The following is a 26,738-nucleotide window of genomic DNA, read 5'->3' on the forward strand; positions in this document are numbered from 1 at the left end:
TTCTAATTAACAAATCCACATCCTAGTAGGATTACAATTCCTTTTCCATACCTCTATAAATAAGGGCCTAGGGGTCATTATTTATACATAAGTTTTCAAGTATTCAAAACTAGGATTTTTAAGCAGAAAAATCAGCCATAACTCTTGCCCATTTAGCCGAAAATAATAGTACCTTAAGGGCGATTCTAGTTGGTCAATCTTAAGGCGGATCCGGACGTGCTGTGGACTATCTACGGAGGGACGACACTTGGAGTCCTAAATACTTGTTCTTGTTCGGTTCGGGCGCAGCTAGGGAAGGCACGCAACAAAGAGTATGCATCTAAATTATGCTATATGATTATGTGTAAATAATATGTATTCCTGGCTTAATGGGTTTTTCCGCATGATTTATGAATTGTCATATGTATCATAACCTAACATATACATCAAAACGTTACATGTAAGATCTTGTTAGATTGGTCTCGGTATATATTTTCAGAATATCAACTTTTTATAATTTTTTCATGTACGAAATTAGATATATAAGAAGTTAAATATTGCATTGGAGTCCGTGCAAATAGTAATTATAAAGAACTTTCTGAAACGGTTGTAGGATGAAGTATGTTCCATAATGATGTTCCAGTTTAGAATTTTAACACTGTTCACAATTGTGGAGAATCTTTTAAATTTTTTCTAAGACATAATATAAAACATATCCATGTGGGGGGTTTTTGGTTTGATTCGTCTCAATGAGTATAATATCAAATTTTTGTAATTTTTGTCTATGTACAATTAGAGATAAATGATACAAAATATGCATTGTCAAACGTGAAAAATAGAAATTATAACATAATTTTGGAACGTATGGAGTAGTTTTTTGTACCATTTTTTGCTTGTTTTTCTTTGGCCTTTTGTTTTGGTACATTTTAAAACACATATACAACTCAGAAATGCGAGGAGTGTCTCCTAATATAACTTTATAGTCATCATATTTTTTGGAAAACTATAAGCAGTAGTTTGTGTCTTTTTATTGTATAAACCTAGGTCTTGAGTTTTAGTGTCCACGTAAAATGTCAATAATACTCATAATATTTGATCATTTCAAGGATATTATTTGCATATAAAACCTGATTTTGAAATATATGCACCAATCATGTGCACCCGATATGCACCTTGATTCGACAACATACGTTTTAAAAAAAACCGACAAAAATATCATTTAAGAGGTGAATTAGATGGTTTTAAGCACCCAATAAGCCCCCGAGGACCCACGGGGTATATGGAAACGTCCAGAACCCTAAACTTTCCGGATTCCAAAAATGTCCAAATTTAACCAAATTTAGAGGTTCCAAGACCCCCGATCTCGAAAACTCCTAAATTTTGGCAAATGTTTTCTATGGTCATATAAGGAAGATTGGAATTATAAAAAAAAAAAAAAAAAAAAAACCAGTGAAGAGGAAGTAATATATTTGGTGTATGTTGTACACAACCAATTTCTAAACCCTCCAAAATAATGTGGATAAAATAAGAGAAAGTGGGTAAAAAAATATGTAAATATTTGTCAAAAATATACTCAGTACACAAATTTATGGCCAACTACAAACTAAAAGGAAGTAAACACATGTGACAACATATTTGATTAACAATCTCAAAAGAAAAAATACAATAAAGAAAAAAATTAAAATTACAAGATCTTGTAAAATTGAAAATTGAGTTGAATTAAATAAGGAATGTAGATATGAAACTAAGTTAAGCCATATCAATTGATTCAGTAGCTTTCCTTAGCCATGCCATCTCAGTCTCATTCATGTAAGGTGACAAAATTTCTCGACACTTTGAATGATAAATGTTCACCCAATTTATTTCTTCTGGAGTTAGAAGTTTCAAATCTATCAACTTATGTTGATATGGAGCCTGAAACAAAATTCAACAATTTTGATCACCAAAAATAAGCATATTGTATTGGTGAAAACAGATGCAAAAATTGCCGAAAGACGGTAATAAAATCTTAATTGAAGTGGTCATTTATCCTTTTACGACATTTGTGTAACGCGCGAATACAAAAATAGTTGTACAGGAAGATTAAGATTACACCCCAACTTTAGTTAAATAACTGAAATCCTAGTTTTATCAAACATACTATAGTATTCACGGAAAACTAAGCAAGTTATAGAACATTTCTAGTTTTACTTTCTATCTTTTTAAAAAAATTAAGCAGGGGTTAGTTGAATGAAAGGGTCAAAAGCTTCGATCATTCATGTTAACATTTCACAATTTGGGTGATATACTGTGTGTCGGCTGTATCTTTCAATCAATTAAAGATAATACGAAATACTATGTACTATGTATACTTACTTATTTCAGATAAGTTCAGATAAGTTCAGTTAAGTTCAGATAAGTTTTTTAGTTCAGACAAAATAAGTTCAATAGAACGGAGCCTAGATAGTTTTTTTCCTGATCACAACCTAATGCAAGTATTTGGGAGCATAATCCAGCCCGTTAAGAAATTAGGTTTCAAGTCTCAAAACAAAGAAGATAAAAACGTATCTGAAACTAAAGAGGTTATAAATTTACCCATGTAATATGCTCAAATTCTAGGTATCCTCTGTCGCCAAAGTTGAATTTGATATTTGCCTCATTTACTATAAGCACATTCTCCAATCTAATACCGAAATTCCCGTCCTCATAGTAACCAGGCTCTGCAAAACCGATTCAATGCAATTTAATCAAATAACATGGAGAAATACCCAAAAAGTTCCGGTTTGAGAAAAGAACACCAAATAAAGAAGGGAATAGTAGCAAGATGAGGATGAGAAAACGGAAGTGATAACCGATTAGTGTCACAAAACAAAATCATTATTTGGCGTAACTAATCGCCTGTCTTCAGCAAGAATCAACAAAGAAAAAGTAAAAACTTTGGTAGAAATTCATGCATATTGATGTTGCATATATACTGAGTACTGTACTAACCATCTGTTACAGTCATTGCAGCTTGCAGAGGCACATTCTGAGCCTGAGGTCTGAAGCTAATTAAATGAGGACCTGCTCAAACAGAAAAATGTAGATGATTCACCTCAAAAAAAAAAAAGATAAAAATACAAATTGGAGCTTAATACTAGCTAGATGTATTAAAAAAATGACAAAAGGAAATGGAAAATCTTAATACAGTATTACTTATTTCTTTGACAACGAGAAATGGGTTTACAGAGCTAAATGAGGATTCTAGTGGAAGGTTGTCCCCTTTGATTTCATTGAATCGTGTTCCAGACCAAAGAAAAAGAATGTTCTCAAGATCGATAGCTCCACAGTTGAGATTACTAGAATAGTAGGATTAATATGTAGGGTCAGTGAGTTGTGCCGTAATTTCAGTTCTCTTTCTTATTTTAGTAGTACAGTTGAATGTGATCCAAATAAAATACACTTAGGGTGCGTTTTATTCATCTGATTTTCACTTATTTTTTCTGAACTTATCAATACTTATTTTAGCTATAAATTGTACTTGATCGACCCTTATTTTTCATGAACTTATCTTATCTGAACTTAACTGGACTTAAATAAATGGAAATAAGGTGAACAGAACAGAGCCTTAGTTTTGTCAACTTATTAACCAACACATATTGTCCTGCAAAAGGGAACTGTGAGTCTGTGAGTCGTTACTTGTGTGATATAGAAGCCATTAGAAACAATATTAGTACTCATTACTCACCTTCATGCACGTTAAGGTAAGATCCTATGCCGTGACCTGTACCATGTCGATAATCAAGCCCATATTTCCACAGAGGAACTCGTGCAAGAATATCAAGAGCATGACCTGATACATCAATCATCGAGCAATATAAGTTACATGCACCATAAACCTAATATTACAGGGTAGAATAATTAACATCAAACTGAACAAGATCATAGTGTGCTTTTAACTGTAAGAGCATCATGAGATGAATCCTGTTTTTACAGTTCTCACTGTCATAGAGACATAGACCATCTTTTACCCAGCACAATATCACACCAATAACATAAATCTAGACTTCCACAACTGGGTTAATCAATATTCAAAACACGGGCAGAGACAAAAGCTCAGTAGTCAGTACCATTAGTTCCGTTTGGAAACCGAGCATTTCCTAATGCAATGTGACCTTTAAGAACCTGAAAAGTTAACAGAACATGTCAGAACTCAAACCAAGATGAACTAAAAGTTATTTATAACAATTATGATCCTGAGAAAAAAATAAAATATGTCTCTCGACTTTTAGTATAAGTTATTTAAAACAATATGATCCAGAGAAGATAAAGTTTGAATCCTATGCACAATAGGTGTGAGTGCTTGCAACATGCCTCTAAGAGTGAAGGGAGAATTCATAACTGTTCTTCAGCCAAAGCTGGCGAGTGGAAATAACTGTGGGAAAATGTAAAAGGGATAGACCGTGCAACAAAGAGATTCAAATAGCGAACCAGCATTTGTGGGTTGTAAATATTCAATGGAAACAACACAAGACACTGGTCCTCATAAATAAGCAGAAAATACTTTGTTACCAAACAGAGGGGAAAACAACAACACTTTCTTCAGATCATTTCAAAATTTGAGAAGTGTATGCAACAGCTGCTTTTACAAAAAAAGGAAGCAACATCATCTAATAAGAGTTCACTTCATCATTTAGGTCATCTAATCCACATTTAGAAAATACCTCAACAAATCGCAAAAGTTTCCCATAAGGGTAGAATGAAGCAAGCATTCTTTGTTATATGCTAATAGCAATGTCCATCCATAGGTATGAAGAAGATGGATTGAGAAACAATATGTACAACATTCTGCAGTAAAGATACGTACCCCTGTGTAGCATGTCTTTTCATGAGCAGAAGGTTGTCCGAAATGTACTGTCCGAGTTATATCAGTTGTTCCATCTTGATACTTTTAAAGGCCAACCAACAAGATCAAAAACAAAATAAACATTAACAACGGTTTTGAAATAACAGCGAAAAAGAAATAATTCATGCTGCTTAAATTAAATTGTTTGGTCTACCTGTGCTCCTGAATCAAACAGGTAAATTTGATCTGGATTCATCTCAGCACAAGTTTGTGGATCAGGTCCATAATGAATAATTGCCGCGTTTGGACCAACAGATGAGATAGTTGGAAAACTCAGCCCCCTAAAATGCTGAAAAGAAAATGAATTAGAAGACGTCCTGATTCCTGAAAGACTCAAATCAGCACATTCTAGTTTCGATGTAAGTCATGTAACAGACTATATCAAATATCACTCTATACTATCCTCAACCACTTGTTTATTATGAAGTTGAAGGTCAATCAATTCTAATAAAAGGTTGATTACACAGTAGCTTGATTTATAATGGATTAGAAAATGGAAAAGAATAAACAAATAAATCTAAAATCTCGTATGAAAGATAATTACCTCCTTTGATGCACGAAAACCTTCAAGCTTGTCACTCACCGTGACTTCCGTCATTTTCTGTGCTTCCCTGCAAGTATTCCCAGGAGTGGGAATGATTGAAATATGTAAGACGTACTGATCAAAACCTTCTTTAGTCAGCAATTAAAAATTAAAAACAGGAATATGCATGTAAAACATGATGGAAATATGCATGAGACACGGACATAGAAAGCATACATCAATTAGTTCACATTATGTGGATTTAAACAGCCATAATCATCCCAAAATAAAGAGAGGAATAATTACATCAAATTCTCGTGCTAATACCAATCGTTACTAAATTCACACTGTAGAAGAGTAACACTGAACTAGCATTGATAAAGGAAAAGACTACTTACAAAGGTTCTTTCTTTTTTGTCTCAGCCTCGAAGGAATAGCCAGAAGCCCCATAAAGCTCCTGCATCTGCGAAATTCGAACATTTCACTTTAGAGTTAGGAACTTAGGATGCAAAAAGTTCTTGGAAAAAAGTACGAAGTAGCTTTTGTAAGTGTTTCAAGCTACATCTAACAACTTATTCCTCGCGAAAGATGGTAAGAGTTAATCAGCTAAACGCATCCCTTATTTGCTAACTAAAACCCCTCTTTTTGTCCTTATGTCCTATAGGGGATATACAAAAAAGTATTTACATGTTAGCCCAGTTCCTTTGTATTTCAACAACTGAACATACTCTAAAAGCCCCAGCTTCTAATGCCGCAAATAAAGTCACTGTATCCACAAACTATCACATGAAGAAACAACAAGAAGTCAGCATCAACAACGACGTAATGGTTTTTATGATTGAGTGGTTATTGGGCCTCAGAGGTGGACCCCGACTCTACTTGATCAAGATGGAGAACTGTATAGAGTAGCCAAGGAGGTTCTACGGAAATTAAGGGGAACACAAGAAGGACACATCATGGTGAAACACTGGAACGAGGAAGTAAAAGCAGCAATTAAGGAGAAAAAATTGTTGTTTAACATTGGGAAAATGTATGAATGACCAGAATAATAACATTGTAATTTTTTGAAGTGAAACAGAGATTTTCAGCTAGCAAAGACAAGAATATAAGGAGGTTTATGACAAACTAGACTCGGATATGGGAAAAAAGATATTTACAAGATACCTAGAAGAAAAGTGTTGAATAAGGATCTCTCTAAGGTGAAAATTGTGAAGGACAAAAACCATAGGATTCTCGTCCAGGATGAAGATATCAAGGCTAGGATGGAGGGAATACTTTGATGACTTATATAATGGGAGTAAAGTGGACGTTACAAGAGACATCTTCGTCTTTTTTGAGGATAGAAATAAAGAAGATGGTATTCCTACTGAGGTTTGCAGATGCCTAAGAAGGATGGTATTGAGTTGTGAACTTATTCAACAACATTTGGAGGGAAAACAGAATACCACGAAATGGAAGGAAGAGCACCTTGGTACTAATTTATAAGAACAAAAGAGATGCTCAAAATTGCTCTAACCATCGAGGAATAAGCTTATGAGTCATACCATGAAACTTTTGGAGAAAATGATAAAAGCATAGGTCCGAGACTCGGAGGAATGTTAAGCATTTTGGACTCTTAATAAACTATCTAATAGCTGTCACCTAATTGCCACAGAGAGCCAATAACCCGCACAAAATGGTTCTCTATTTCATTAGTTCATAAATGACGTACTTTTGAATCTTAAACAATGCATCGTTCAAAGAAAATCTTAGTAAAGGCCTAACAAGTTGAAAGCAAATTTACCTGCTTATCAAGCCAAACAAGGAACTGCACTACAGCTGCACCATCCCGCATATGCGCCTTCTTCAAGCCTTCCATTTCAGCAGGATTCTGAAATTCTCTATCCGTTAGTACTTGGCAGAAATTTAACTTCTATAATAGGAAATACATACCTAAAAGACTATGTTTGAAAGCTCTATTGTAGAAGTACAATACTATCATAGTAGGTGATAAAAATCAGTTTTTTCAAAAACAACTGCACTTTCTCCAAGGATATTCTGGTTAGCTCATAGAGAACAAGCCGCTTGGCTTTTTTGCTTCTCACCAAGTGGTTCTTAAAGGAAATGGGAAAATGGAGAAGCTACCTAATCCCATAATGATAGCATAGCTTCAAGGATTTGCATTACAAATAACTCTTTTACAAATAAATCAGCTGTTCACAGTCGTTTCATATAAACAATATAGAAGTATGAGATAGACTATGAAATTAAATACCCTCAGCTTGTTTGACTAGTTGATTTTAAGGTTTACAACCCAGCTTAGCTTTGACATGCAGATAACACGTTGTGTCAAATCTTAACTGCTGGTGGTTTGGTACCACGTACGGAGTAACACCTAATGATGATAAACAAAAGGTAAAGTCAAAAAAACGGATTTTGACAATTAATTTTGGACATCCTCCATTAATCTAGGTTCATTATTAGTATTTCTTCCTTGATTTGGCTTTATTCTTACATCTTGGATGCTACGTTGAATAAACTTTCAAGTGTCATATACCGCAGTCAATCTAAAAACATATAGAAGAGGTAAAAACCAATATTAAAACTCATGAAAATTGACACCCTTGCGTTCTTTCCACCACGACTTTATTCTGATTACTAGAAGTAGAATAGAGCCATTTGAAAGTAAGCTTAATTAATTTTCTAAGATATCTAATTTGCCAAATTTGAAATTAGACATGAAGGCTATGGCCAAAGCAAGTTAGTATAGAAAAATTATCCAACTTACCCCAGCCTCCTGATATTAGCTAAGAAGGGACTCGAGGACCTAAAGTGAAAGACACCTGTCTCGCTAACCCTAGGTCAGCCCTCTCTCAACTCCTACTTTTTCTGATCTGTCGCACTGACTTCATGAGATTTCACGGTTAATCTTAAAGTGTAATGGGAAATTGAGAATCCATCATTTGACCATTTATCACCGCATCACAGCAAAATACCTCTTGTGAAATGAGAGAAAAACGAAATTCCAATTATCCTTCAAGAGCTATTAAGAAGATTCTACGCTCTACCATCAATAAAACAGGAAGTGACCCCCAAATAGGAATTCAACCAAAACACGGAGGCACGACCATTGAGGGCATGACATTACTAGTTTGCTAGATGTGTTATTTGGTCGTTTGATACACTGTCAACTACTGAAATAGATATTTATGTAAGGCACCCAACGAACTTGGGTCCCAGCTATTGTGCCCTTCTTTCAAGAAAAGATGATACTGAACCATCCATCAAACATAGGCATCACAATTGAGCTTGGTCATTGCTGCAAGCTTATTAATTTGCAGTGTCCTACATACCAGATAAAACTGTTACCTTCAAAGCTTTTGCGAGGGCCAAAGGAGACTGCTGCAACAAGACCTGATCAGTCTTGAGTTTGGAATACAACGCATAGCAGCATGAACGAGGGTCCATCCATATGAATTTACATTCTTTTCCCATCTGGCCAATTTTATCTTCAGCAGCATTAAAAGACAAGGAAGAAGCAAGCTGGTTGGTTGCAAGGAGTTCCACATCGGCACTAACTGCATCATAGTCTCGAACTTCAATCTTGTTCTCTGTCAGGTAAGCAAACACCTGAAAAATAACTCTTAAGTAATTCGTATGGGATAAAGAATGGACACAAAAATTAAGAGAAACGAGGTAGAAAATTGAATGAAACCAAGGTCTTTGGTAGGCAAACTGATACGATTTGCAAATTGATATAGACTATAGGTTCCTCGGAACAACTTCACTATTGCCAGAATATCCTACGATGTAATTTTCTCCCCTTTCCTAAGTAGAAGTGAGACAGGTGGGGAAGTAGGTCTCTGAGTGTTACATGCGTGAATCCTGGACAATGCCAGATTGTCAGTATTTTGGTTGTGGGTATTGGATGTGGGGGATGAAGTGAAAAACACAAACAGTGGAAACAGTAGAAGTGAGACAGGGTTTGCATAATGGTGCTAGTAACCTAGATGAAGAAAGGGTAGTTCTGGCAATGGAAGGGTGGCAATGAGCAGTGTGGAACGGGTAATTTGGAAAAGGAAGAGCGGTGATGGTGCTCGGCAACGGAAAGGATATTGCAAATTTGAAAGGTGAGAGAGATCGAAGGGTAGTGGTGCAATCCTCTCTTGGTTAAGGGAGACTTTGACGAATTGGCATCCCGTAGAATATTGAATCAACAATCAAAGCACGGTCATTAGAGTTCATTTATTTGTAAGAAAAATCTAAATTGAGATCCATCCAAATGGTGAATTCAACAAATTCGATACTCCCTCTGTTTCTTTTTTATTTTCCTACTTTCCTTGTAGCCTATTACAAATAAATCATTTCAAAATATTGTTCTGATTTAGAATCAGTTCTTTCAAGTTTTAAGGCCTCCATTACTCCCAAATATCCCACCTAATGGGTCTCACCCCGACTAACACTTCCCATCCACAATTTATAACTAATAACCCAAAATACCCTACCAAATGGGTCTTAATTACCCCCATTAACTCACCCTTATTTTTATCATACTCTACCAAATCCTTAGTTTCTTTCCATATTCCAAATTGGAACATCAAAATGAAATACAGGGAACCAACCTTACACTTTTGGAAGAAGGAAATGTGATAATGAATCAAATACTCATAATAATTCACGAAATAAACCTAATTTAGGCGTAATCTATGATTAATTAAACAAGAGAGTTGTGACTTTCCACGGTAATTTAATACTCCCTCCATTTCTAAATAAGTGCATTGCTTGTCTTATTTGGCCGTTTCTGAATAAGTGTATCACTTCCATAAATGATAACTTCCTTCTATATTTTATTCTTCTCTCCCCTCCCACTTACTACACTTCCAATTCTTTTATTATTTCCCCTCCTCTCTCTTACCCAACTACCTATTTTTTAAATTTCTCTCTTCACTATATGGCGGAGATGCGCATGTTACGTTGGATGTGTGGGCATACAAGAAAGGATCGTTTGAGGAATGAGATTATTAGGAAGAAAGTAGGGGTTGCACCGATTGAGTTTAAGATGATGGAAAGTCGTTTAAGATGGTTTGGACATGTGAGCAGAAGACCAAGTGATGCCCCGGTTAGGAGGATAGAAGGGTGGCAAAGTGATAGAATTGCAAGGGGTAGGGGAAGACCTAAGAAAACTTGGAGGAAGGTGATTGAGCACGATATGAGCTTTCTTGGGATTGAGGAAAATATGGCGTTGGATAGGACAGAGTGGAGGGAGAGAATATGCATTGATGACTTCAGTTGATTTATACAGTTTTCATGTTTTTGTTTCTTTCTATTTTTATTTTATTTTTTATTCTTATTTTTATTTTAATTTGATTTTTAAAATTCTTTTAATTTTTTAATTTACATGCTATTTTGAAATATACTTATTTTACTTATTCATTTATTTTAAACTTTACTTATTTTTTATTATCTCTTACAATATATCTTCTATAATATATATACATTTTTCTCTTATCTTACTTTCATTAATTCCACTTTCTCTTCCTTGTTTTTCTTATTACTTCTTGCTCCTTTTTTGTTTGATTGGTGACAATGACGATCTCCTACGACGATTCATGTTAGCCGACCCCAAATCATTTTGGGACTAAGGCTTTGTTGTTGTTGTTGTTGTAATCACCTTTCATCAACATATGTAATCACAACTTTACCCATTTGCACATTAAATTATACAACTTAATAAAATTGCCTAAAACTTTGTGCTTTTACAAGTGTTGAACTTATTAAGAGACGGAGAGAGTAGTATGCTCTATGTCGTCCTTATTCATATTTTCGTTTGTCCAATTTTATGTTCTCTTTTCTAAATATATGCATATTCACCCAATCATCTTTCAATATTCCCACTACATTAACTTTAACACGATATCCTTTTGAAAAAGATCGTCTATTTTGTTACTTACAGTTCACCTTAATATAAGTCACAATTTACTAAGTGAACAACCTGTTCAACACATGAATATAAAATAGTTTGTTTCTATATTTCAACTTAATCTAGAATTAAGTTGCTCACATGCCTGCCAACAAGATAATGTTTGACCAAGAGCCAACGACTATGTAATTTACTCCTTGAGAAGACTATTCCACAGTACCTATCCTTCTTTATACAAGTACATAAGTGTGCAGTTGACCTTACCACATGTATCTGGTGCAAATGATACTTTGAACTAGCTAGAAACAACAATGTTATATATTTCTGTCAATAATCTCGGCCACAAACTACCCGAGAGTAGATACTAACCTCAGGAGACACTTTTCTTTGATCCACATAAAAGAATGCTGATTCTGATGTTATTACAGCAAAAGCATGAGCAACTGGACAATAAGAAACATCATTTCCACGAACATTGAGTAACCAAGCAACCTGAAAACAAGTTCGCCCATAAAAAACAGCATGAGACACAGATGTGTTTTCCAATGGCAATCTATTGCATGAAGTCCCTCCTCCATTAGGGACTCTATCAGAGATGTTGCTTCTCATAGAATGATAGAACTATCTATGTACACACACAGACCCAGTGAAGCAAAATACAGAGTAGTATATCCTAACAAGAAATCAGGGAAATAAGGAAATATATTAACATGTATAAATAAGATAAATTCAGGGTAAATAAAAGGGAGACCACAGATACCATACACAAAATAGACAAAAATATTACCTCGTCAAGTGCAGAGACAATAATACTATGTGCTTTCTCCTGCATAAGTTTTCTCCTTAAATCTTGTAGCTTCTCGGAAACTGTGCGTCCGGCAAACTCCAGTGGTTGCACATTGACAGGATTGACCATAGCTTCTGGCCTATCTTTCCAGATTTGGTCAACAAGATTGTTTGAGGTCGAAACCAACTTCTGTTGCTTCTTCTCAAGGGCACGCTCCCATCTATGTGCAGTGTCTATTGATACACACCAGGGGTCAATGCCGATAGCTGCATCTTCTGGCAGATTCTGGCAGACAACAGATAATAAAGGCAACTCACTTCAGCATTCACATATTATAATGGTTTAATATTTTGTATAAAAAACAGGCGATTATGCCATTGTACAGTGGTTGTTGCCTTTCTGTTTTTGCTACCTCTTTTAAAGATAATCCTTGGTTTATCTGATTTAGAGGAGAGCTTAGGTTGTAATAATTCAGTTGATAGTAATATATATACCTTTCTTGCTTCCTTTTTTTTTTAAAGCATTCACATAGTAGTATAGTACAACTCGTATTTTAGATTATAAAATGACTAAAAAAAATCTAGGAATTTTTCCCTATATCTTTCTATAGTTCAAACCATGAACGGAAAAGAAAAAGGCTACAAAGAAAGGGCACACTCACATCCGCCATCCAGATCTCTACAGCAGGATCTTCTCCCATACGCATTAGCCTCCACTGATCGCTCAGCTCTTTCTCCGCCTGCAAGAAGTACCTTCCATCGGTCCAAAGCAATGCCTCATTCGTTGTTATGAGGGCCAAACCTAGAAAGAACAGAGACTGCTGAGAAGTTCCACAAAAATAAACTTCAAATGAGAACATTGATCCCTTACAAGTCAGTCAGACAGGTCCAACTATAACTTTTAATATTGTTCAGATTGAAGAATGAAAACGTGTACTCTTAATTGATCCAGTGCCTATCAGTCTTTAAGGAAGTAAGAAATACACACACTCATCACGACTAGACAAGACGGACAGACTTGTGATCTTAGCAAATGACGTACAAACATAATTTAAGGAGAAGATTCTCAAGAAAAGCCATGAAACTATGCAAAATTCTAAATTACAGGTAAAACTCATTTCATCAACAATCATCTCTATTTTAAAATCCCAAGAAACAATAAAACTACCAAAACAGATCAATCTCTTTCACAGAGAAACAGAAAAATCGCAGCAATGAAAGCTATTACAAACACCACAAATGCATTTAAACTAAGAGTTCGCCACAGATTTCGAGTTCTGAATCAGAGTAATCAAGGATCATCCTACGTCCAGAAATTAAAACTTCGCCACAAAATTAGAGTTCTAAATCATACGGAGTAGTAACCAAGGAGCACCCTATATCCAACTGGTGTTGTGATAACAAAAACTTCACTACTCTATGTCTTTATTATTCCAAAAATACAACCTAGCTAAGAAATCACGTACTACGGCTCCGTTTGTTTCAACGGAAACCATTCTCCCGGAAAATTAAGTTTCCCATTTTCCTTTGTTTGTTTTGTTAAGGGATGGAAAACAATTTTCCTGAAGGTGTAAAACAACTTCCCCAAAGGTCAAAAACAATTTCCTTTTGCAAAAAAAAAAAAGGAATGCTACATTTTCCTCCTCTTTTCTTCTAAAGAAACAAACAAACAAAGGAAAACTATTTTACAATTATGTTTTCACATGAAGATTATCCATATCTGATGGAGTAAAAGATTCATTTGTTCTTTTGGCTTTGGGATATAATGAACTAAATCAAAATGGCTTTTAAAACCTCTTCGCTTTCTTTCCACGAAGAAGAAGATGGTCGACTCGCTATCGCTTTTGGGTCAACTGAAAACAGCCTCTCTGCAATAGCAGGGTTAAGGTTTTGTACGTCTGACTCGCTCGTTGAGGGAGCCTCTTTCAAGCAATGGCCGTAATGATAATGATGATGATGTTTTCACTTAGAACATAGTTTTCCATGTAAAATCATTTTCCGTAGAAACAAACGGAGTCTTAGACCACCGATAATAACAACAACTACACTATGCAAACAACAAACTAGGGTGTGAAAATCCAAAAAACAGCACCAATGATGATAAAGTCAATTAAAGTTTCAAGCTTTAAGATGCAATTGCGCATACCAGCACTTCCAGTAAATCCAGAAATAAATCGTCGCCTTTTATCACGATCAGATACATACTCACTCTGCAAAAACAACACAACAATTCAGATTAACACTTACAAATCAACTGATTTTTACAAAACCAAACTAAAAACAGATGAAATTAGAAAATTGAAGATGATCATATACATACTCACTCTGCTAAAACAACACAACAATTCAGATTAACACCAAAAAATACAAACTCGAAAAAATTCAAGTGTTATTTACAGAATTATTAATAGAAATTAGAAAAAATTGAAGTTGAAATCGAGAAAAAGGACCTGATGATAATCCTCGGAAGGGACGACAAAGGCATGAAGTGGAGGAGAGTGAGAAGCCATTAAAGATCTCAAAGCTTCGAGTTTGTCCGCCATGTTTTTTTCTTTTCTGAACTGTAAATTTCTGTGATTGAACACCGCTACTTCTACTTGTAAGTGATGGGGGGGTTTTCTGGGAGTGTGGGACTCTTACTACTATATGATTATTATTGATGATTTGTATGATTTTGATTGTGACTTTGAAAGCTATTTTTTGACGTCAGCAGGAATTTGAGAGGATTGTTATTGTCGGATGAAACTCGAACTTATTTGAACTGAATTTATTGTAATCCGTTAAACTTGATTGGTATGAAATGCATGATCGTGTAAATCGGAAAGAGTCTAACTTAGGGTAATAAGTAATATCAATAAGAGCTTTTTTCACGAGGTTCGTTTCATGTTTTTGAGGTTTATAGGCTAAGCTAAGATTTTTCAAAACGGGTTACTAAAACAAACTTCTTTGCATCACATAAAGTAAAAAGAAAATATTTTGATGTGAGTTGAATGATAGATGCGTGGGCCAATAAGTAAATCAATAAATAGGTTTACATATTGTTAGCACAAGGTTTGTTGAAGATGGGGTTTGTAAAATGATGATGTGGCATAGGAATAAACCTTGATGAGGTTTGCACTATTGTTAATGTCCTTATAAGACATGATTGACTTGATTGGAACTTATTACCTTTTTTTGTGACAAGGAATTGAAGGTGTTCATTCAATCAAAGTTTTATCCCAAGGACAATAGAAACAATGTCGGGCACCCACCCACCCACACTAAGACCTCCTCAAAGAGAAGGGGGGCCTTGACGATGGCATGAGCCGCCTTATTACAAAGTCTCATCGCGCAATTAAAAGTACATGCTTCAAACAAAGTAGCTAAATCAAGAAGGTCCTTCACCAACATTTGAGAAGTTCCAACAAGTTGCTGCAATCTGACTCGAGCTGTTGGAAATTGTTACCTTACCGGACATTATAAAGTGATCTGAAGTTATTCATGTCTAATCAATTCAAATAAGCTCAGCTCAAGTAAGGTTTGATAAGTTCAATCCAAATAAATTAAGATATTAATACAATATACGAAGCACTCCGCATTAGGTATCAATACATTTATCATTTTTATTTGTATAAACAAAAACATATTGGTACCTAATGTGCTACTATTTGTGATAAAGAAAAATACATTTGGCAAAGACTTTCCTTGCAAGCGCACGTTCTTGACCAAACTTGCTTCGTGGAAAACTCACCTAGTGTGCTTACTATTTGTGCTAAAGAAAAATACATTTGGCAAAGGCTTTCCTTGCAAGAGTACGTTGTTCTTCACCAAATTTGCTTCCTGGAGAATTCACCTTGTGGCTTGAAGATGATTATCAGGATCGATTTTGATTAAATTGGGACGGATTATATTCATTTCCACTTGAAGTCTTATTAGTATCATAATTATTTAGGAGAAAAATAAAAGCCGAGGCTTCTTTTAGAAGAGCATGTCTACTATTTTCTTCTTTCACAAACTATAGTTACATTAGATTTAGTTTACATGACATGGTTCAAATGGCGCATAATCTTGCTCACAAAGCAACTTCAACATCTATTTCTTTTTCTTGATGTCCTTAGTTTTGTTTGTTTTAGCATATGTCAAAAAAACAAATTACATGACATGGTTGATATCCCTTTGCAAACTTTTGACATATTCTTATTCTTATCATGCCATTGAAACAAACAAATCAATCACTGAATTTAGAAATAATATGTACACCAACTTAAACTCCATGAATACATCCAACACAATGAAAAAAGAACACCAACAGGAAACCAAAAAAATGAACAGAAAAAAAAAAGCCCTATAACTCTATGCAAGTCCCAGAAAGCTTGCTATATATGAAAACCAACATATCAAATAATAAATGTGACATATACACTTCAACAGAAGAGGTAACACAATTGGGATTCTATCAAACAGTGACAGGGACCTAAATGGTGAAGATCAAGGCTAGGCAAGCCTCTTGACAACTGCAGCGGGTTTTCGGCAAGAAAATTCGGCCCGGAATTGCGGATTTTGGGCAAGAAAAGCCCGGCCCGGCTTAATGGACAGAATTTTCAAGGTATGACCTGGCCCGGCCCGCAATTTGATCAGGTCTAGTTTGGCTCAAGGGCAGTCCGGAGAGCTTCAAATCAGAGACAAGATATGTCGATATCTATGCTTCGCCAAGAAGATATCTGTTTACAAACTTTGACATATTTTTATCATGACCTTGAAACAAACGATCAATCACTGAATTATAAATAATATGTACACCAACTTAACTCCAAGAATACATCCAACACAATGAAAAAAGAACACCAACAGGAAACCAAAAAAAATAATGAACAGAAAAAAGCCCTATAACTCTATGCAAGTGCCAAAAGGCTGACTATATATGAAAACCAAGATATCAAATATTAATAAATGGAACATATACACTTCAACAGAAGAGGTAACACAATTTGGTGAAGATCAAGGCTAGGCAAGCCTCTTGACAACTGCAGCCATATACTTGCCCTGGTGTTCCGCAAGTGCTAGCTCGGTGTCAGTAGGTTCTCGAGTTCCATCCCCTGCAAAAACACCAGCGCCGTACGGAGAGCCGCCTCGTATTGTGTCCATCTTGAACATTCCAGCACCAAAGGTATACCCAACAGGGACGAAGAGCATTCCATGATGAACTAATTGAGTAATTGCTGTCCAACTGCAAAAAAGTTGCAGAAATAGGATAAAGAACACTGAAATTATAGTCCCGTTTGACTAAAAACACGGGTTTTAAGAAAAGTGGAATATGGTACATGGGAAATTGGAATATAGTACATTGATGAATGATGTGTATGAGAAAGTGGAATATAGTACATCGAAAGAGAATATAGTATATTGGGGAAGTTTTGTTGGGTTTTCAATGCATTTTTAATTACTCCCTCCATCCCAATATTATAGTCACGTTTGACTAAAAACACGGGTTTTAAGAAAAGAGGAATATAGTGTATGAGAAAGTGAGAAAGTGGAATATGGTGTAAGGAAAAGTGTAAAAAATGGAATATAGTCTATGGGAAAGTGTAATAGTGTATGAAAAGTGGGAAAAATAATGTCCAAATAAGGAAACATGACTATAAATTTGGGACGCCCGAAATAGAAAATAGGATTACAATTTTGGGACGGAGGGGCACTACATGGGAAAGTAGGAAACTTAATGGCCAAAAATATAAACAGGATTATAATTTTGGGATGCTCAAAATAGAAACAGGACTATAAAAATGGGACCGGAGGGAGTAGTAAGTAGTTAGCCTCGGTAAGTCCTGAAGTCAGTAAACACAATAAGAAATTCTTTCTGTTTTCTGACAGGAACCATCCATATGTTTCCTCAGCACAGGAAACACAAACATCAAACTAAACTAGAGCACATTGGACCAAACAACAAGTCCTGGTAAGGAAGAAACTAGAGGTCCACATAATAAAAGCTTTTAGGGAAATTTTATAATTCCTCCGTTCTCTAATAGTTGCAACACTTCCCTAAAACGTCAATTTCCTTTTTAGTTGCAATGCTACTATTTTGGGTAGTTTTTCACTATTAAAATTAGAACTTTGTCTTTATTCCTCCTTTACTTTTGCGAGTTTTGCCTAATCTACTACCCAAGTGGGGACCAAAAGGTCCAAAACCTACTATTTCCCCATGCCCATACCAAGGTTGCAACTATTAGAGAACAGAGGAAGTATAATGCCGTTGTGTTTTTTATTTTCTATTACCAACATTTTTCTCTAAATATTTTTTATAAGAAAAGAGATTATATTATATTATCAGTAGTAAAAAGGGAGAGTAAACAAAGAGGTCAAGCTGTCCTCTAAACAAGAAAGCAAAGTTACAGATTGCCCCAATTTCAAAGTATCTCCCCAACGGAGTAAGTTTTGAAAACCCCATTGGCCTTAGCCTATAAAGATGTCAAAAAGGTGACTTTCCACAACAACTCGGAAGGTAATTAACCACGTGAAAAGACCCTCGCAAGTATCTCTCCAACGGTCCAACCACATACACCACATAATTGCCATGAAAGCATAGTGCCATAACAATATCTTCTCCTTACCCTTACCAAAAACCCTAAAGAATAAACCCAATTTACCTCAAAATTCACATGTGCCCTTAAAATCTCAATATCAACCTATCCTATGACCTTCCATAAGGCAATCTGCTGCTATTATCGTTTACTAATCCTTCCTTTATTTTACCCCTCATCGCTATTCCCAATCACATGTGACCCCAGAAGATTTACTGATAGATTCCTCACCCTCCCTCGCCCTAGTCCTTCAACAAGATATTTATCGGCATGAGTGAACCTTCTTGGTTTGCTTCAGTAATAAATTGGACAACCAAGCAGATTCACACCAGGAAAGGACAACTCAAAATTTAATTGCTCAAGCAAAAATGTACAAATCTCAAACTTTCATCAAATCTGAGCTAGCCTTCCATTCATCCTTTGGATTCTTAAAAAACACATGAAGGAGGAATTGCCTCATAATTAGGAAGTTCCATGTACGGTAAAATTTAAAGTTCTGCCTAAAAAAAGTAAACTCATTAACTCAACAGTCAGGTACAGCTGGAAACTGACAGCATCCTCAATATCTAGGGTGGTGAAATTGGAAATTAATTCACAACTAAATAAGGCTCTCTTATTCAAATGAAGCAACACTTTGGCCATGTGCCCATGTGATGTCCATGTTGAGAACCCATTCAGTTTCCAGACTGGCCTGCAGAGGACAAAATACTCAAAGATCGTCCTTAAATCATTATGCTCTATCTTCAACCAGCTTAAAGAGTTAAGGGAGTTCTTTACTTCTTGCAACCAACAATACTACTGGAAATAAATGGTGTAAATTGATCATAGCTAAAACTGGGGTTGTGAAGGTGATAACTGATAACCACAATTCAGGCTTGTATTTGTTGTTTATAGGACTATAGTGATGTTGGGCCTTGGTACCAGCCTTCCAGCAGTTTGGGTGAAATTTTGTCATTCTCAAGAACAAATTCCGTTTTAGTTGTACAAAAAAAGATGTGATGTAAAGAGTAGTAATAAGGATTCCTAGTATAGTTGCACTTGTTTCCTCAGATTTTTGGCATTTAAGCATTAAATGGTGACCGTGGAAAGCTGAAAGAAAGAAGAGAACTGCGACTTTTGACTCTCATATGAAAGTTAACAGAGTGATGTAAAGAGTAGTGATAACTGATAAGGATTCTTAGTATAGTTGAACTTGAGATTCGTGGCATTTAAGCAGTAAATGGTGACCGGGGAAAGCTGCAAGAAAGAAGAGAACTGCGACTTTTGACTCTCATATGAAAGTTAACAGAATGATGTAAAAAGTAGTGATAAGGATTCCTAGTATAGTTGAACTTGAGATTCTTGGCATTTAAGCAGTAAATGGTGACCGGGGAAAGCTGCATGAAAGAAGAGATCTGCAACTTGTGACTCTCATATGAAAGTTAACAGGGTGATGTAAAGAGTAGTGATAAGGATTCTTAGCATAGTTGAACTTGAGATTCGTGGCATTTAAGCAGTAAATGGTGACTGGGGAAAGCTGTAAGAAAGAAGAGAACTGCAACTTTTGACTCTCATATGAAAGTTAACAGAGTGACCATAAGCATAGCTCCTTTTAAGCATCCTCTAAAAACTAATACGAAGCAAGTATATTTTAGGATCCGCCCCTCGCGTTAGGAAGCGATACTAGGAGAACTAGGACACCACCTCCCCAGCTTCACCAGCCAATTTCCAAGTCTCTAATGTTATGAAACTAAATCTAACATTTAACTAGTAAACAACTATATTCAGTAGAGAGAAACATTTCTTTAAATGCTTCTTGCGGGGAAAAACCGAAAAAATGATATGTATAAAGCCACCACATTGTCTATCTTATTGCATAATCTCTGGTTCAACAAAAGGCACAAAATTCTGACTAACATAAGTGTTTACCTAGTATTTTCGGGTTCCGGAGTGGATGAGCTATGTTCTTGACATGAATCTCGAAGTAATTTCCTCTAGAGAATTAAACATATTAACAAGCAAAACAATTTTTATCAAAGGCAACTGACCTAATGAGGCTTTACATCAGTTTATTAACCAATTGAGAGACCTCTAAAATACCGAACAAAATTGTTTTATTCACATACCAAGCTCATTCCTATAACACCTTCAATAAATACGGTTATCACAATTCAAACACTAATCCTAAAGCACGACATTCCGCCATCAAAGCTAGCAATCAAACCAAGTCCTTAAAACTCAAACAGACAACTCTCTTCAAACAAGTTGCCAAAATTCTAACCCCCATTGTCCAAATATCAAAAATATCAAAAATATCATGCACATTTCATCATTCACACTTCAATTGCATAACCTAACTAATAACTTCCACTTCAAAGGAGGCAAATCAAGACACTAAACTCAAACACATTACTCAATTATTAAAACAAGAAGCAAATTCTGATCTCAATTGCTGAAAAATCAAAAATGATAAACTTAAATGAACCAAATTCAAGCTATCAGCATTGAATTCCGGAAAACTTACGCAGTAGTCTCCTGGCCGCCGCCTTGAGTACCAGTACTAACAAAAAATCCGGCAGGTTTTCCGGCCAAACTCTGCTCCTTCCACAATTGCCCCGTCGAATCAAAAAACGCCTTCATCTGTGCCGCCATACACCCATACCTAGTCGGAAACCCAAACAAGAATCCGTCCGCCGCCGCAAGTTCCGCCGCCTCAACAATCTCAGGGATAGAATCATCCTTCGACGGCGCCTTCATATGAGCCAAAACCTCCGGCGACAAATTCTCCGGCACCCTATACAAAACCCCCTCAATACCCTCTACCGAATCGACCCCCTTCTTCATCCTCCTCGCTAACCCCTCCACGTGTCCGTACATCGAGTAGAATACTATGTATAGCTTCAGATTCCGAGTCGGTGTTGGGTCGATAACTGCGTTGTTTTGCGGGGTGGGGATTGGTTCTGAAGAGGGGGATTTTTCACCGTCGATTGGTGGCGCCACCGGTTGGAGGTTTCTAGGGGTGGTTCCGGCGGCGGGGAGTTTCTTCTTGCTGGGTACGCAACCGCCGCCTTTTCCCATTGATTAGAGCTTATGGGGGGGAAGAAGGGAAATGAGCGGAAATGGTGGGTGATGAGGAAGAAGAAAGGGGTAGTTTGAAGGTGAGTGAGTTTGAAGAAAATTGTGGGGTTTGACTTTTTGATGAAATGGAATTTGCAGAAATTGACGACAACGATGATGACGATGAAGAAGAGACGACCAACTCTGAATTGTGATTTTTTTTGCTTGTGACTTGTCACCCTTTGAGCTGTGAGTAGACCTGATCTTCATGAGACCGGTTCGATCTGGACGGAAAAATAGCGGATTTGTACAGAATTTTTAGATCGGATTTTTGAGCCCGGCATATTTTTGGAATTTTTTTGTTGTGTTTTGGGCAACCTAAAATTGAAATTTTAGTTATAAAGTTAGTCTAGGTTGAAATATTTGTTATGTTTGGCACAAAATAGAGGGTTTTGGGCAGAACTTTTTTATCTTGGTCTGACCCGTCTTTTGATCGGGTCTAGTTGTGAGCCTTGTGACGAGAGGTTTGTTGTGTGTCGTGTGCATGTGACAATAGAGTGACGGCGTTGAGATTTTTTTAAAACCCACGATATGACCATGGGTCAATCTGAGCTAAATTGTCAAGGGTTTATGGGAAAAGGCACAAAAGAGATTAGCTCTATCTTAAACTCATTTTCTTGGCTTCATAAACAAACTTTTCATAATTTTTTTTGTATTATAGATGGTAAGTCTGATTTCTATTTATTTATTTAACTCGTATTTTAAACTGAAAAAGTCAAATGGTAAGTATAGATGGATATCCAATGAATGATCTAATAACACGATTATCCGACATAATAAACAGAAGAAAACTCAAATTAAACAAATGGTGACATTTTTTGTCCATCACCCGATTTTATCACCCACTTACCACCCATCCAATAACTTATCGTATAAATTAAGTGAAAACTTAGGTGCGTCAATGATGGAGGGAGTATGTCTATTTTTTTTATACTTGTAAATAAAATAAGAGCTTTAAACAATATGTATGATCGAATAAGGTCAGACCAATCCCAGAACACAACATGATCTAACACGAAAAAGAACCACAAGCGCGAAGCAAAACCACTGCAGACACTACCAATAAAAGAATTAATAATGGCTTAATGTAGTGGTTAAAACTGATGGGTTATATAGCCTATGTACAATAACTAATTGGTTCAAAATATTTCCCCTCCACCCAATAAAATAAAACACATTATGTTGTGCAATGCAAGATGGTTAGGTGAAGAGAGAAAGTAATTAGGGACCAAAAATCAAATAACATTGACATATATATACTTCGTACGAATTATTTGATATGTACAACCAACAATATATTTGATATTATTGGCTCAATTTTTGATACAGAAACTTTTTTGTAAGACTGCCTAACGGTTAAACCACTTTTTTTATACTAACTAAAGTGGTGTAAAACATAACTAAAAGTAATAAAGTCATAACTAATTGAATAACAAAATAGTTAAGGTATGAAGACAAATAGTTAAATTTATGAGTCGAATAGTTATTAATTTGTAACAAACTTATTAATAACTAAAACTCATAAAATCTTAACTAATTGATCTCATTGCTTAATTAATCATTTTCATTGTTTAACTAATTGGTTTAGTGTTTAACTAATTGGTTCGTTGGATAATTAATTGGTTTCATTGCTTAACTAATTGAATTATATTTCAGAATTAACTAATTAGTTTCAGTGGCTAACTAATTAGTTAAAGTGTATAATTAATTAGTTCCAGTGCATAAAAGTGGTCTAACCGTTAGACCGTCTTTCCTAAAATTTTGTATTTTTAATATCGTTGTCAATTATATTTGGTACCATTAAGTTATCAAGCCAACGATATAAAAAACTGAGCCACTAACTTACATTCTGATACCATTTAAATATGAGAACACTATTATTCAACATTTTCATTACATAAATGTTCACTTTTTCCTAAACACAGGTAAGATGAAGGGCCCTAATAACCCGTAAACCAACACAAATTAACCCGACTCAAATTAAAACTCGGCTCAAACATAAATGTTCAATTAATTTAAAAAAACATAAATGTTCTAAAAACACCGATTAACCCTATGCATAAAACCGTAAACCGATACAGATTACATATTAACCCATAAATCAACAAAGATTACAGATTAACCCCTAAACTAATACAAATTACTGATTACAAATTAACCCGTAAACCAACACAGATTACAGATTAACCCGTAATCACACATAGATTACATATTAACCCGTAAACCAATATGATTAAAAATTAATTGATTTGTCTACAATAAGTTTATATATTTGCATGATATTGTATTTGGCCATTTTTGTGTATTTGGCACAAAGAACTAGCATTAAACAAATTAGTTATTTTAGGCACATATCATTTAGAAATTTGGATAGCTTATACCCCTTTGACAGGGTAAACCTAAATCATTCTTCCGGGTGATGAAGGGAAGGGAAAGATCAAAAGACGAAAAACATAACGATATAGTAGGACAAGAGCTAAGTAATAATGAAAAGACGATGAATAATTAGCTTATCTGGAAAACGTGTTCAAATAAAAAAAAATTGCCGACAATTAATTTATCTTAATAACTTTTGCAGAAAATAAAAAACTTCGCTTAATTGACAATAGGAAAAGGCTAACAACATTTTTCAATAGTAAATAATGAAAATACAACGCTTTACCAACAATGAGCTTATAATTTGGGAAAACTTGGTCTGCACAAATATATATAACAGCTCTTAGAGAAAATAAAATAGATGGCTGAGAAAAGACTGAGGCATTGTAACTAGGAGTGAGAAAAGGGAAAACAATGGTATTTAAAGAAGCGGAGAGGAGGTGTGCATATTTTTAGGGTTTACTTAAGGTTGTCGTTTTCGGACGATAGAAGATCACTAAAATATTTGTACGGATAATAAATAATTTATTAGTTGTATTGAAAGATTGGATCAATCCGTTTTTTTACGGAGTATTAGTGTATCAACATTACAAATTTACAATTATAAAATGAGTGTGGGTAAGTAATAACAAGGTTACATTATAGTACCAATATATCATACATATCACGCACGTAAATTAGAACTAGTTTAGGACTCATGCAATGCATGTATGTTATTAAATTTGTTTACGAAATACTATTAATTACTCGTAAATAATAATTTATAATTAGGAAATATTTATAACAATTATATAATTTATTTGTATTTTTTTATATGTGATTGAGAAAATATGAGATACAGAGTAAAAATTTAAAATAACGATGTAGAAAGATATTAAATTTATGTAAAACACAATTACTTCAAATTGACCAACTAAGCAATATGTACGTTATACTATGTACGTATAATATAGACTTTTTTATTTTCAACATTTTCACTTTTTTCGGGGAAAATTAAAGAGAAATACGTAGATGCAGCTTGTAGAGCCTCTATTGTAATAAAAAAATAATACGAGTCTAGGTTATGACTCATGTTGTAGATTAAAATTTATATAACTTCGATCATTGTTATATTTAAAATATATAGTTTTAAGTTTAGGTTAGAACTTATATAAAATATATGTGGTAGATTATATATTCTAAATTACAACATAATATAAAAATATTATATTACTATATTAAAATTTGTCATTTCTTTTTTGAGTTTAGGTAAAAAAAAATCATGATATAAAATTTTGAATGTGGTTTATGAATCTTATGATCCATATCAATTTTTAGTACGTTGTAAAAATATTGGTCAAAATTACCAAATATGATGACTTTCAAATATTGGTCAAAATTACCAAAAATCACCTAAAATCCGTCGATAAAACTTTCAATCTATGTAATGACTCATAGTTTAAGTTTAAAATGGTACTACTTATAATGTTTAGAGTATATATTTGGTCTAAATATAATTTCAAATCTATTACAATTGTTGTAATTTTTTCAGATGGCAGATTGATTTTTTTTTTTTTGAAAATAAACTATTTCAAATTAATTTTTGTTAAATCTTAAAAATACCCACCCCATAAAGTTTAATTCGATAATAACGAGAAAAAGAAATTTTCCATAAAACTATATTTTTTCTAAACATGTTTATATTTCTTATAATATGTTAGCCATATGAACAAAATAGAAAATATATATTCACATCTATTTGATTAAAATTTTTATCAGAGCTTCTTTTAGTAAAATAGTACGGAGTAGGATTTTTTTTAATACAAAATATGTTAATGATTTATAAGAAATCTCATCGACTCATCCACGGTTTTTTTCTCCTACTCCACTATTACATGTGAAATTATGGAGTAATTATTAATTGATTATCAATACTACGTATTTATCTTACTTTAGTAGTAAAAATGTGTCATAAATATTCTTGCAAAAAAGTGACACATCACCTGGGTATTAATTTTAGTTAAATTTTTATAAATAGGTTATAGTGATATGGACGTATAATAAGGTGCCATCGGACGTTCAACAGGCAGTCTCGCGATATACCACTTACGATTATTTTTACTATTGTATTGATTTTTAAAAGTCATAAAGTAGGTCAAGTGTTTTAGGAACTTTTTCATAGATATTTGGCATTATTTAAGATTCTTGCCATAAAATAAAAAATTAGAAGGAAATGAAATTATTATTTTTCCCATAAAATATTGAGTTTTCGAAAGTTAAATTAGGTCACCAAATGAATTCGGGTTGACCCACGACAAAACTACGTAAATTAAAACTCGGTCGACAATCAATAAACACCCGCTTGGACAAGTATTAAACTCGGTAGACAATCAATAAACACCCGCTTGGTCAAGTGAATCAGGCCATTATCTCCTGCCAACAAGTTGTTGATTTTTCTTTTTGCTATTTTTGTTGCTCATTAAAAAAAAATCCAAAGTCTTACATTTTCCAAAATAGAATTAACGAAATTTTGGATTTTCAAACCGACCAAATAACATTTACCAACTTATTATTGGCAAAATTATTTACAACATATTAAGCGGTACTCGCTATAATTATGTACCAAACAAATTAATACATTGTATTGTGAATTTTTCATTCCCAGTTGACCACCCTTTT

General features: G+C 34.6%; 2 protein-coding genes across 2 annotated transcripts; both read right to left on the minus strand.

Annotated features, from left to right (window-relative positions):
- Positions 1 to 1,514: 1,514 nt before the first annotated feature.
- On the minus strand, positions 1,515 to 14,757 carry LOC110775101 (aminopeptidase P1). Its single transcript, XM_021979707.2, has 16 exons — positions 14,502 to 14,757; positions 14,198 to 14,261; positions 12,714 to 12,853; positions 12,053 to 12,337; positions 11,635 to 11,757; positions 8,715 to 8,975; positions 7,150 to 7,236; positions 5,765 to 5,829; positions 5,388 to 5,454; positions 4,998 to 5,132; positions 4,805 to 4,885; positions 4,068 to 4,122; positions 3,686 to 3,790; positions 2,950 to 3,021; positions 2,554 to 2,678; positions 1,515 to 1,893 (listed from the first exon to the last, which is right to left on the minus strand). Exons 1-16 carry the CDS (start codon positions 14,592 to 14,594, stop codon positions 1,729 to 1,731), a joined length of 1,923 nt encoding a protein of 640 aa, XP_021835399.1. The 5' UTR covers positions 14,595 to 14,757; the 3' UTR covers positions 1,515 to 1,728.
- A 1,627-nt stretch (positions 14,758 to 16,384) lies between these two features.
- On the minus strand, positions 16,385 to 21,932 carry LOC110775107 (probable NAD(P)H dehydrogenase (quinone) FQR1-like 2). Its single transcript, XM_021979715.2, has 2 exons — positions 21,112 to 21,932; positions 16,385 to 17,257 (listed from the first exon to the last, which is right to left on the minus strand). Exons 1-2 carry the CDS (start codon positions 21,663 to 21,665, stop codon positions 17,035 to 17,037), a joined length of 777 nt encoding a protein of 258 aa, XP_021835407.1. The 5' UTR covers positions 21,666 to 21,932; the 3' UTR covers positions 16,385 to 17,034.
- Positions 21,933 to 26,738: the final 4,806 nt, after the last annotated feature.

Source organism: Spinacia oleracea, chromosome 3, assembly GCF_020520425.1.
Source record: "Spinacia oleracea cultivar Varoflay chromosome 3, BTI_SOV_V1, whole genome shotgun sequence".
Taxonomy (NCBI): domain Eukaryota; kingdom Viridiplantae; phylum Streptophyta; class Magnoliopsida; order Caryophyllales; family Amaranthaceae; genus Spinacia; species Spinacia oleracea.